A 13,476-nucleotide genomic window follows, 5' to 3' on the forward strand; every position below is an offset into this window, starting at 1 on the left:
TTTGATAAAGACCAGGGTAATTTTATTCTTTTTGGGTAACAGAATACACATTAGAAGACTATAATCACAATGACCTAAAGAATAAATGAAACATCAACAAAACAATGATAAAAAAAACATGTAAGCTCATTCTGAAAACGCACAAAACGAGCCGCTGTCATACACCACTTAAAAAGGCGAGTATGATGAAACGGCTCATGCTGGTTTATTAGTAAAGAGAGGGAGAACTGGTGTCAAACGGCAGACTGCAAACCACAGCTCTTTAACATACACCTACCAGAGTATTCAGTCTCAGCACACTACAACTGTTCCTTTACTGACGCATAACTTCTGAGTGTCTGAACTTCCTCATCTTTAAATAACTCGGGCTGAAGCCAACTGTGAAGCACGGCACATTTCATCAAATATTAAAAAAAGGTTTTCAGTGTTTTATCCTTAAAATACGAGAATCGACAAAGAGGAAAGAAAATATAAAATTGTAAAACAACAATAAAGTCAGCATATCCTGTTCTGAATCCAAGCAGATTATGAAAAACAAACCTTTGCTTTTCATTCATTCATTCCAACAGGGATTTTAAAAAGGAAACGCACCACTTGAGATGGTGGAGAGAAACAAGGAAAATGAGTGATAGCGGGGTATTGTTTCTCTCAGCCGTGAGTGGTGTCGTCCTCCACAAAGTCCTTGGCCTGCTCTGCTGAGATCACATCGATGTGACTCACCTAACACACACAGAGAGAGAGAGAGAGAGAGAGAGAGAGAGAGAGAGAGAGAGAGAGAGTAAATCTAGGAAAATCATCATCTCCACCTTGACAAGACTTCCATTTATAGTAGAGATGCACCGATTAATTATCTAGTCCGATCCCGATTTATCCATGAGTTTGTCCGGCCGATACCAATTTCATTTTTTCAAATCACTTTACAACACACACAAAAATGTATTTTCTATGTTCTCTTTGATAGAGTTTGCATAGATCATTTTGAATAGATAATCACTATAAAACAGAACTATATAAATTACTATAACAGAACTATATTGAATTATTTTATGTTATTGATCGTACTATTTATTGTATTGCTGTCTTCTTTTGTATAACTATGTATTTTATCCTTGTAAGGTGTCCTTGAGTGTCTTGAAAGGTGCCCACAAATAAAATGAATTATTATTATTTATCCTGTTGTGGGAAATTCACACACATCTAAAGTGCAGTGTTATGGAAGAACCATTTCCTTTTCACGTCCAATAACCAACTAAAAAAAAAAAAGATATATTCAGCATTTAAATTTAATAGCATTTTATTTCAAATAAACATAGACTTGCAGTATAAAGATATTTCTCTCTCTCACACACACAAAGGCCTATTGCAATCACTTGTACATCAATGGCAAGTTATATTTCCCAAACAGTTCTTCTTTCATCTGACACATGTCCAGCCAGGCTAAACAGGACAAGTGGAGCATGTGCAGGGAAACGATTGGGAAATAATAAAAACAAGTTTAATTGGGTATATTTTCTATAAATATTTTCAAGTCTTCATTTTCTTTTCTGACATAGCCTACCTCAGTTCTTGTCAAAACACACCAGACATGCATATTTTTGGATGAAATCATATGTGATGCGATCTGGGAAAACCCGCCTGATGTCACGCTGGTACGTTTTCAGTAACGTTTAAATATAGATTGAATGTCAGTTTTTTTTTTTTTTGTCAAAATTGGGTTTTTATTAAACTATTATTCTATAACATCTAGTTTATCATCTCTGAATATATCTTGGGAAAATTCACTAGTTTAGTGCAGAAAAATAGCGATTTATAATGTCGAGCTGAAAAGACTGTTTCTCTTTAAGAACACACAGGTGGAGCGGAGGGGCGAAAAACAATATCTCCCGTTTAGCTCTTCTTCTCTTAACACTACAAAGACAGTTCACCTATCAAAATAAACCACATAACAGAATAAAGTCCAGTCCTGGGTAAACTACAATGGCACGCAAGTTTTTTATTTATTTATTTTCATCCAGCGTTATCGTGTGGTGTGATGCGGAGCACAAGAGAACAACAGAGTTTGAAGCTGCTCGTATAAACTTCTCGCCTCTCAATCGTCCAATTTCAAAATGGTTTTCACATTTAGATTTTTGAGGTTGTGAGCTTTCGAATGATGCCTAATCTATGATGATTACTAAAATATGTGATATGAAAAAAGGCAATAAATAAAGAGTGCCAGTCATCCCGCTAGCAGGACGTGACTGTTAATTAAACCTGTTTTTCTCAATTCCATTTCTGAAAATCATAGCGATTAGCCAACTTCAGATAACCACAACTTTTGTCACAGACAACCGATAAAATAAATAAAAACAGATTTGGAAAGGGCTTGAACCCTGCTTTGAAATGGCCTCAAAACCTGTAATATGTCAAATTTCATCATGTGGTGGGTTTTTCCCAGATCGCATCACATATTGTCCATCAAAAGTGTTCTTTCACTTTAATTGAGCACAGCAAAAATAGACTGGGTGCCAAAACCACGCTTCACTGCTGCTCACGCGCCGCTCCGGCTCCCGGTGTGAATGCACTCACTGATTAACATGCATGCCGAACAAAAAACGCGCTGCTCCCACTTGCGGTGTGAAACGGCCTTAATTCACGAGGTTTCTCTACATGTGCGTTCCGTGTGCAGTCTGTGCACGTGTGATACTGATGCGCGACGTTAATCATGTGGCGCCCGAGTGCATCGGCATATGTCAGACTGACCGGCCAGTCGCCGATCACGTGAAAATCGTCCGATTCCGGTCACCACCCGATCAATCAGTGCATCTCTATTTTTTAGCTCATTTTCTATGCACAAGACTCGTTTATATTTGCTAATTTCTTCACATATCATTGTGTTAATGATGCCTGTTACCTTGTTTCTGAACTTGACGCCATAGAACTTGTCTGCTGACTCCAGAAGCTCAGGTCTGAAGGTCGTAGTGATGAACTGAGCGTGTCCAGCCAGCTCCACAATCATGTCTGAAAGACACAGTACAAAGCATTGACACACTTATACACCCCAAGCGGAAGCTAGTAACCTCTAGGGCTGCCCCCGATTAAAGATATTCCTAGTCGACTAACACTCCTGCATTTTAGCGATTAGTCGAATAATCGTTCATTTATGATATTAATATAAAAGCTTGCGTATATACAAGGAAAGGAATAGTCCAAAGTTGAAGTTTAACACTTCCATATGACAGAAAATGCTAAAGCATGATATTAGCACGTTCAAACTGAAAATTAAGCGCTTAAAACAGAATAGTAAAGCGTTTAAAGTAAACAACGCTTCCAACACGTTATTGTAGAATAAAAAAAACAGCAATCAGACTGCCTGTGCAAGTGTGCATTTTAATAATTTATTATCAAAAATACAAACTGTAACAGTTAAATGGAAAAAAAAACAGTTTTGAATAAAATAAAATAAATTTCGTTCTTTAAAATAAATTAAATAAACTTATTAGTAACTTAGGCCTAGTACAAAACAAGGCAAAAAATAAATAATACTGTAGCAAAAACACTGTTTGGTATAAAATACAGTGGAAAATTAAATTAATATATTTTTTATATTGTTCAAAAGGAAAATTAATAAACGAACAATTTAATAAATGCACATGGCATATCGCAGAACGCCAAAACTTTTATTGCGAATAAAAAAGAAGGCGGCAAACAAATCAACAGCCTAAGTATTTGATTAAATTGTTTAGAACAACTAGGCTATATTTAAAAAAAATGTGGAACAAATATGCTAATTTAAAGGACAAAAATATCAGAGCAAAGCCGCAAACTGCCATTTAAGACGATGGATGAGTCTTAACCTGAAACAACAAATTGCAAACATCAGACTAATTTTTCTTAGAATAAAAAACGACTTCTGCATTATATAAAAACGAATAAATAAAAATAATATTTATTTATTTGTATAGCCTAACCGTTATAAAAATATCATTTTTTTTGTTTTGTTTTTTATATAGCCTAACGGATCGCAAACAGAAACACTTCAAAAATGAAATTAATTATTCTTACCCAAGCTTTCAATTCGATTTAATTTTTTTCATATTATGTGAGAGGAACACCAGCTTGTCCACATTGTTGGGAAGAAGGGAGCTTCTCGACATGTTCACAATGAAGCCGGCCTTTGAAAAGATGCGCTCTGATGGAGTGGATGTGGAGGCGTTTAGCTGCTTTAGCGAGCTTTGAATATCGATGTTAATTTTTTTGCCACCATGCCAATGGTCCCGAATCAACCTTTGTTTTATCTGCCAAGTACATTTTTAGTTCATCCTTCTCTTCTGCATGCTCTTCCTCATCAATTTTCTTTATTCGGTTCGAGCTCACCCTCCGCAGGGCTAATACTGTCATGATCACTTTCTGGCGCGCAGCTTCTGTAGATAAAATTTCTGTCAGATCCGACACTGTGGAGTACGCATCTTCTCGTTCGTGTTGGTCAAAGAGTGACAAGCTCTTTAAACGTGGGTCTAAGACAACAGCTTGTTGGTCGCGATATTTTCCGATACCTCTCCCACAAGTGCGTTTTGGTATACCGCGAGGCACGAGATCTCGTTGATCTCTCGTTGCTTTGATGTTATGTCATTCACTGACTGCGCAGCCCCTGATTGCGTAATTTTTTCAAGTAATATATATATATATATATATTTTTTTTTGCGACTAACCGACTAATGAAAATGTATTCGACCAAGCCCTCCTCATATCGACTAACATTTAGTCGACTATTTGGGGGCAGCCCTAGTAACCTCCCAAAACCAAACATTTAGTTTGTAGTGAAAAGATAAAACGAACGACGACATGGTAGGATTAAAGAAGAAAAGGTGTCTTTCTTTTCGATGTAGTGGTTTATGTGTGGCTAATGTCAACAATGTATTGGCTGATGGTACCTGACACTGCTTTTCTGTGCTGGGCATCCAGAGCCTGGTCGATTTCATCAAACAGGTAGAAAGGAGCAGGGTCACATTTCTGGATGGCAAAGATGAGAGCCAGAGCGACCAGAGACTTCTGACCTCCAGAGAGCTGCTGCATCTCTCTCATCTCTCCCTGTTTACCCGTGAACGACACCTGACGCACACACACACACACACGGTTTGTCAAGTCTGAGCATGTAATAACTGTGCGAACATTACCACACAATCATTTGATTCTCCATGCTGCCCTTACCCTGATGCCCACGCCAGTGAACTGGTCCACACTGGGCACACTGCTCTGAGAGGACGACCCCCTCTCGCTGTCTCCTCCCTCGCCCTCGTCCTGAGACTGTCCACCCTCAGTGTCGCCCTTCTTCATCACCAGAGTGGCTTTACCCCCGGGAACCAGCTTCTGAAACACCTCGCTGAAATTCTTGGACACCTGCCAAGAGAAAGAGCATTTGATTTAAATAAAAATAAAATAAATACTGTTTTAAACAGAGCCAGCGCTCGACAAGAAGGACTGAAAGGTGCCGGTGACGTAGTTGATGGAGTCACAATCAGGCCAGTGAAGTGTGAAGTTTATAATTCGCTCGTGTTTTTAACCCTCTGCTGTTTAGTCATTTTTGACCACAGCTTGGTAAAGGTCTTGGCACTTGCTTTGTGAACAAAAAAGCATGGACATCATTCAATCAAAACGGTTAAAATAGTCACATTGTCAAAAATGTTTAAAAAATGTTTTGGAAAATAGCATTTTCGTGCATTTTTCACAACACTAAACTGAAACTTCTACTTTGAATTCACTTTTTTTTATTGTCTTTCTTTCAAAGAGACCAAACTTATGTCTGTGCTCCAAAGCATTCAAGATTTATGACCGTTTAAGTTGGAAATAAAATTTTCAGGGCTATGCTTATTCAGCGGTTAACAGGTAATAAATGGATTATTAATACTGCATACTAGGGATGGGCATTCGATTCAATTTTCTTAGTCGATCGTCGGAAGAATTAACGATCGACTATCGATTAATCATTAAATATTTTTATATTCAAATTTAATATTTATTTCACTTTTTATAAATTAAAAATGCAATGAAAATACAAAAATACAGCGTGTTTTTCCTCAATTAGATCTTTATTACAAGCTGATCAACTTGTGGCAGTTAAACTGGGCGTTCGGTTAGGCTAAATTTGAAGATATGCGTGGCGGTGCTCTAAGGCAACTGAACCTGCAGCTGCGAGTTGGCCCTCGTGAGACCCTCGTTTGTTCCAAAATAATAAATAATGATTAAAAATAACTTAAGCAAAAACATAATAACATTTAGATCTGACAGGTTGTGTCAACATGAAACTCAATCAAGGCACGGAGTCGAGAAAGGGTGAGAGAGAAGATTAGCCTACCTGACAATCAATTAGGCTAGGCTACTTAAAGCTTCATAAAAAATAACTCGCATACAACTTCTGCTCCAGTCTACTGACTTTTGTTGAGAAAGATAAGCATGTAGATGACATGACGCGACCGCAACCTGCATAGTGACCGCCAAGCCTTGTTTACACTTTCGCCTGGCTCTTCAGCACGAGTCTCTGCAAACTGCGAGCGCACCTCAAACGGACGAGGTGTTTATACCCGATGCGCTCGCCTGACTGTGAAACACCGAATACCGCAAAGACGTCATTTTTGCCACGCACACCTTCACACTCGTGCGGACACGTCGAGTGTAAACAAATGCTTCAGTCCAGCTGCTGAAAACACCGCTCTGATGATGGGACTGACGTTGCCGACGGGATGCACAGGTACCTCCGCGCTAACATGACCAGCCCGGGGAACACGTTCACTTTCCACTCAAACTACGCAACGCAACAGCATTAGTTTAATGATAATCGACAACAAATTAACGTGATCAACGAAATTCTTAATGATCAAAAATCGATCGTCGATTAATCATGCCCAACCCTACTGCATACATATAATCTATTAACTTAAAATGCCCTTAAAATACAAAAAAACTCAAATATAGTACATTCATTTAATTGAAATAAAAACAAATTGTCATTTTTGACAATGTTAGGAACACCAGAGGGTTAAACTTGACAATTTAAATGCAATTTAAAAATGCAATTTCTGAAAGCTGAAAGAGCTACATTTTTATTGGTGGCTAGATTTGATTTGAAATGTAAACTCTACTTTACAGGAACTTATTATCAACATACAAGAATCCTCCCAGCGGAAGATATTTGAGTAAGCGAGTCTGTCTGATGGTCGTACCTGTTTGAAGGTGAGCTGGATAGCCTCGTATTTGCGCAGCTCCAGGACGTTCATGAGCTCCATGATGGATTTGTATCCTCTGTCCAGCTCTTCCTGCCTCTTAATCAACTTCTCTTTCTGCTCTGAGAAATTGACGAACTGGTCCAAGGCCTTTTTATTCACATGGCTGTACTTTTTCAGCTCTGTGTTGCACTGCTCCAGCTTCCTGAACAACTACAGACACACACACGCAATCATTACACAACACGTTACCAATGAAATAGTATTAAGGGGACATGATGATGGAAAACAATTTGAGATGGGAGGAAAAATTACATTTCAATGCTTTGCGTTCACTGAAGTAGCGTTCTTTGCAAGCAAATGTAGTTTATCCAAGGAAATATAAAAAGTACATTTTTCCAGAACAAATTCACTTGTGCCAAACGTTACCACTTCTGAACCTACAAGAGACGATTCCAGAAGATTGCTAAAGAAACAAGACAGATGTGGCACAATTCAACCTCCCTCCTCAACTCCACGCACTCGAGTTCACCAAGACAGGGTGAAAAAACAGGAGCGCAAGCATGGGGTAATGAAGAATGAGTCACCTCTGTGTAGGAGGGCTGACACACAACAGAGCCCCTGACTGGAGAGGAGGAAGATCAACTAAGAGGGAGAATATGAGACAGGTGGGAGAGCTGCGAGACTGGAGGGGGATGAGAGGAAAAATTAAAGCCAGACATGAGCCGAGGAGGTGGTAAAAGGGTGCCCGGACAAATGGTGCCCTTCATTATGTAATACTCCTTTACGACCAGAAGGAAAAAAGGGTTTGATATTACTGTAAATGAGTCACTGGAAATTATATCCAATTCTTAGCAACTTGACCATAAATTTTGCATTTCAGGGTTAAAAAACAAACAGCAGCAGCTTCAAACGCGTTTTCTGTAGACGTACCTGTTTGAGCGTGAGCGTTTGGTACTTCTCAAAGGCCTCCTGCGGCAAGGAGCCCAGCTCACGGATCTTCTTCATACATTCCTCTTTCTTTTTAAGTAGCATGCCCTGTCTGTTGGTCATCTTCTCCAGCTCCTTGGTGTCATGGTTGATGGCTTCGTTCTGCTCCTTCTCAATGTTCTTCCAGCGCTCCATACTCTTCTGATGATCCTTTATTTCCACCTCCGTCTTATCAATGAGGGAGTCCAAATCTGAAAAATGAGAAACAAATGCATAAAAATTTACTATATATATATATATATATATATATATATATATATTCGATTCGATTGAGTCAATTTGAGTCTTTACTCACCCTCAGAGCGAGCCAGAGTGTCCTTAATGCGTTTATTAATGCCATCCAACTCTGACGTTGTCGCAGTGAGGACGGTTCCTCCTTCAGTTTCTCTCAGTTCATTCAATTCCTACACAAACACACACTTTTTAGTGCACTATATGCCATTGTATTTCACAGAGGTTGTACTGCCAAAAGCGAAAACTGCTATATTCACCTGCTCGACTTGGTCGAGACGCTTGCGCAGGTTCTCGTTGAGGTACGTCTCCACCCTGGTCATGATTCCCTCCAGCTTAATTCGCTCATTCAGCAGCTGTCTGTTGTCCTACAGTAACAAACATTACACACATGAGACACAAACATCTGCAACTGACCCCGGACTGAAGGGCCAAAAGAAACATGTTCGGTAGGGATGCAATGATATCAAAATTTTGCCCAATACCGATAATTTGTTATATTTGAAAGCCAATAACCAATTTGTTGGCCGATATTTATAAATCCAAATTTTTATATAATTTTTGAGAGCCTGATTACAAAAGTATTAATTTTCTGTTTCACTTAACTGTATTTTCCTTTTTTGAAGTGATTCCAAATCATGTTTTTAAGCAATTCAAAACCATCTTGGTGAACAGTGCATGTCTGAAGCTGAAGGAAATAGTCCATTATTTATCAGCTTTAATAAATCAGGCTAATTTTCTTATCGGGCCGATAATGATAATATTAAAAAGTAACATATCGGCCGATACCGATATCGATATATCATAAAAATGTACATATATATTGGCCAATATCGATATATCATAAACATATATCGGCCAATACCGATACATCATAAAAATTAACATATATCGGCCAATACCGATATATCATAAAAATTAACATATATAGGCCAATACCGATATATCATAAAAATGAACATATATCGGGCAATACCGATATATCATAAAAATTAACATGTATCGGCCAATACCGATATATCATAAAAATTAACATATATCGGCCAATACCGATATATCATAAAAATTAACATATATCGGCCAATACCGTTATATCATAAAAATTAACATATATCGGTTGATATCGATATATCATAAAAATTTACATATATCGGCCGATACCGATATATCATAAAAATGAACATATATCGGCCGATACCGATATCGATACATCATACATCCCTAATGTTCATTTTAATCGTTTATTATAAAGTGGCCAAAAGATGTGGCTTTTGGCCATGTGAACATCTAAAATAACAAGTGAAAATTTTATGCATACGTTTAAAGGCCAAGTCTGTGTGAAAATTCAACTGCAGACAAATTAGCACACCAAATGGAAGGCAATACAAAAAAAACAAAGGCTAATGATGTGGGCCGGTTATACAACATTTAAAGTAGCTTTTTAATTGTCTGCTGTGTGTGCCGCGTGTCAGGCTGGAGGTGGTAAAGAGCTGCAGCTGTGGCCTCAGGCTTCAGCGATTATTCTCACACACGTCGAACGGAGCTTCACATTGACTAACTTTTCAGATGAGATTACAGCCTCTGTACGGAGTCCACATAACTGGACATAGGCCTCATTTACACTGTATGGCTCAAGTGACCCAAATCTGATTTTTTTCCTCTCATGTGGCACAAATTGGATATGACCGGTGAACGTATAAGCAGAAGAAAAAAACACATGGATTCCGATTTTATCAGATCGGATTCAGGCCTTACTCAAATCAGATATGTGCATTTACGAGTGCCATGTAAGCAGACAAATCAGATATCCCCCAGTAAATAGGAGTCGTACGTCATTAAAAAAGTGACGTCAACTCAGATGGACACCACCAACTGAGATCACATATTGTAGGCACGATGGAAGACAAAGGATACACACCTTTGGATTTTCTCCGTCATATGAGACCAATGTTTTGATGATGTTTCAAAATATTGTGGAAAGCAAAACACTGGATAATTTTGTTTGCATCTGTAGTTTTACTTCATTTTACGGGTCAGAACGTCCACATTTGGTAGTTTCAGAAGTGTATAGTGTAAATGCAAAAATCGGATACAGGTCACTTTTAAAACATGATGTGAGCGGGTCGCCAAAAAAACCCCGAATATAGTCAGAAAATTGGATTTGGGCATCAAGATCTGCAGTGTAAATTCCTGGCAGAATCGTAACATCTTTAGAGGATTATAACTTCTTACTTATTGCCCTGATGGTCAAAATGGGGATTTCAATTCTTTAGCTATTTTTCTTACATCCACCTTCTATTTTGTGAAGCTCAACAATCTTTTGAAGCACATCAGAACCATGTTCTTTAGTTTTATTCATTGTGATGGATGATTCATGAAATTTGGCCTTTGTGCTTCCTCATATTTAAACTAATGTGAAACAAGAAGTCATGATTGGACAATTTCATGTTCCTAGTCACCCTAGTGTGCTAAAAAGGTAAATATTAATGGGAATATACTTCAGAGACATTTTATTCATAAAAAAATTCTAGGGGTATGAATAATTGTGGCCAACGTGTTTTGGAGAAAAACATTTATTTTATAATGTGATTTCCCCCCCACTTTCAATTCTTTTATTTAAACGAAAGGTTAGAATTTTGCCAATTTTTTTGAATGAAAGATCAAAAGGATAAACAATGAAGATTTATTTTTTACAGCCATTTTATATCATATATATATATATATATATATATATATATATGAAGAGTTCAGATGCAAAAGCCTCTAAATGCCATTTGAAATTTTCTTCTTTAATGATGATTTTTATGAAACTTGTATATTTAAGTTCAGTAATTTCACTTAAATAACAATTAATAGGTAATTATCATTGCCATTTAAGTGAAATCACTGAACTTAAATATACAAGCTTGATAAAAAATTATCATTCTAGAAGAAAATTTCAAATGGCACTTAGAGGCTTTTGCATCTGAACTCTTCATATATATATATATATATATATATATATATATATATATATATATATATATATATATATATATTAGGGCTGTGCAAAAATTAATTGCTAAAAAATAATGGTTCCAAAGTCAATATGCAGTCACAATCTCAAAACAGACCAAAATAAAAGTTCATGATTTTCTCCATAAATCAAGCAGGCCAACCTGTTGCAGCTGTCTGATCTCGTCATTGAGGTCGTCCACTCTGCGTTGGTCTTCTAAACTGAGCTGAGAGAGCAGGTCCGTCCCCAGCTCCGCCTTCAGAGACTCCCGCGTGCTCTCCATGGCGTGCAGGCTGGCCTCCAGACTCTGAAGACTGCGTTGCTGGGGGAAACAGTAGAGAAACCAAATTAAAGACTTGATAGAGAAACAATGGTAGTTCTAGTACTAGCGCATGAAAATATACTATGCGTTACCTTGGGCATGAATGTTTTCTCTGACTGCTGTCTCTTCTCCTTCAGCATCTTCATCTCAGACAGTATACTGTCTCTGGATGCTTTGAACTTCCTCTGCTGGGTCTCGATTTGCTGCATCTGATTCATCAGCTGGTCAATTTCATTATTGATGCGTGAAGAACAGAGTTAAGGAGCTCACAAGAACTTAAGATCCAGTTTAATCCTGATAATCTGCTTCTCGACAGTTTTTAGTCTTATTTGTATAGTATTTATTAATATTATGTAATTAGCTTGTATTTTTATATTTTCTTTATGCTTCTCAGCTTTGCTCATTCTTTGAAGAGCTGTTGAATACTTTTTATTTGGCCTGTTTTTGCTGAAGCTGAAAAGGTGGTTGCATCATCATTAGTTCTGAATTAGTCAGAGTATGAGCCACGCAAATCTAGTGTGATTCGATCAAGGATTGAAATGAATTTCACTCGAGGCCTTAAGAATCACATCCTCATCCCTCCATTACTAATAACACCATGTGTGCAGTCCACACATGACCACATAAACGTTAATGACTAGCTGACTCACTTAGTGATCCCCTATGACCTTGTGTCATCAAGGCCGATTGCACCAGCCAAGAAACACAAAATTAGTATTTTATCCATTCGGTTTCATGCCACAAGTAACCCTGTGAGTGAGGTGTAGATGTGAAGGATATGTTCAATGTTTCTACGCAGGTTCTCGTTGAGTTTGGCCTCCAGCTCTCCAAGCTCCTCCTCGGCCTTCCTCATGTCCTTCTGCAGCTCCAGACGGGACTTCCGCGTGTCGTAGTAGCCGCCGGTCAGAGCGCCACGATGACTCACCTGATCACCTGTTGCACATACCAAAGCCTCACAATGACAAGGGCTCAGAAATCATTAGAATAGTAAAAAACGACACATATAGGAAGACTTGTGTTTACCCTCCAGAGTGATGCAGTCCATGGTGAAAGCTCGAGCCAGCTGAGTGGACACTTCCATACTGCGGCAGATCAGAGTCTTCCCAAACACATGTTTGAAGGCCTTGTCGAAGTTCTGACTGTAACGAAGCTTGCTGATCATGGGGATTGCGTCCTACGGAAAATTAGTATATTTCCACTTAAAGGAACACTCTGACTTTTTGGGACTTTAGCCTATTCACCTTACCCCCCAGAGTTAGATAAGTCCATACATACCTTTTTCATCTCCGTGCGTGCTACAAGTCTGTTTGACGCACCCACCGCTAGCCTAGCTTAGCACAAAGACTGGATGTGACTGGTTGCAGCTTTCATACTAATCCAAATGAGTGGCAAAATAACGCAAACGTTTTCCTATTTACATGTTGTGATTTGTATAGTCACATAATGTACAAATAACAAAGTCAAATGAGACACAGACATCTTTTAACCGTATAAAACCTGGGAACTATTCTCTGAAGGCGAAGCACTGCTACTTTGACGGAGTAATAACCGCATCACCTGAGACACGCCGTGGTGAGGAGCGGAGAGTTCGCTCAGTGTTTGGGTAACAGAGTCAGCAATTTATGAATAGTAAAAGCGTAGTTTAGAGTCATGGGTTTTAGCTCTATTGTAAATAGCTGCGACAGTAAACAGGGGAGGTAACCATGTTTCACAGAATTCCAACTAAAAACGCTGACTGG

The 13,476-nt window shown here is 38.4% G+C and overlaps 1 protein-coding gene across 1 annotated transcript in view; it reads right to left on the bottom strand.

Annotated features, from left to right (window-relative positions):
- The window catches only part of smc3 (structural maintenance of chromosomes 3), a 30,905-nt gene continuing 17,429 nt past the window's right edge, over positions 1-13,476 (bottom strand). The window contains exons 18-29 of the mRNA XM_039694725.2: positions 12,761-12,911; positions 12,518-12,670; positions 11,830-11,981; positions 11,579-11,737; positions 8,681-8,788; positions 8,485-8,593; positions 8,133-8,380; positions 7,200-7,412; positions 5,191-5,379; positions 4,914-5,091; positions 2,894-3,000; positions 1-720 (exon numbers count right to left, since the gene is read on the bottom strand). Coding sequence (XP_039550659.1) covers positions 649-720; positions 2,894-3,000; positions 4,914-5,091; positions 5,191-5,379; positions 7,200-7,412; positions 8,133-8,380; positions 8,485-8,593; positions 8,681-8,788; positions 11,579-11,737; positions 11,830-11,981; positions 12,518-12,670; positions 12,761-12,911 — 1,839 coding nt within the window. The 3' untranslated portion in view covers positions 1-648. The remainder of the gene's footprint in view (positions 721-2,893; positions 3,001-4,913; positions 5,092-5,190; positions 5,380-7,199; positions 7,413-8,132; positions 8,381-8,484; positions 8,594-8,680; positions 8,789-11,578; positions 11,738-11,829; positions 11,982-12,517; positions 12,671-12,760; positions 12,912-13,476) is intronic.

Source organism: Pimephales promelas, chromosome 2, assembly GCF_988280905.1.
Source record: "Pimephales promelas chromosome 2, fPimPro1.hap1.1, whole genome shotgun sequence".
Lineage (NCBI taxonomy): Eukaryota > Metazoa > Chordata > Actinopteri > Cypriniformes > Leuciscidae > Pimephales > Pimephales promelas.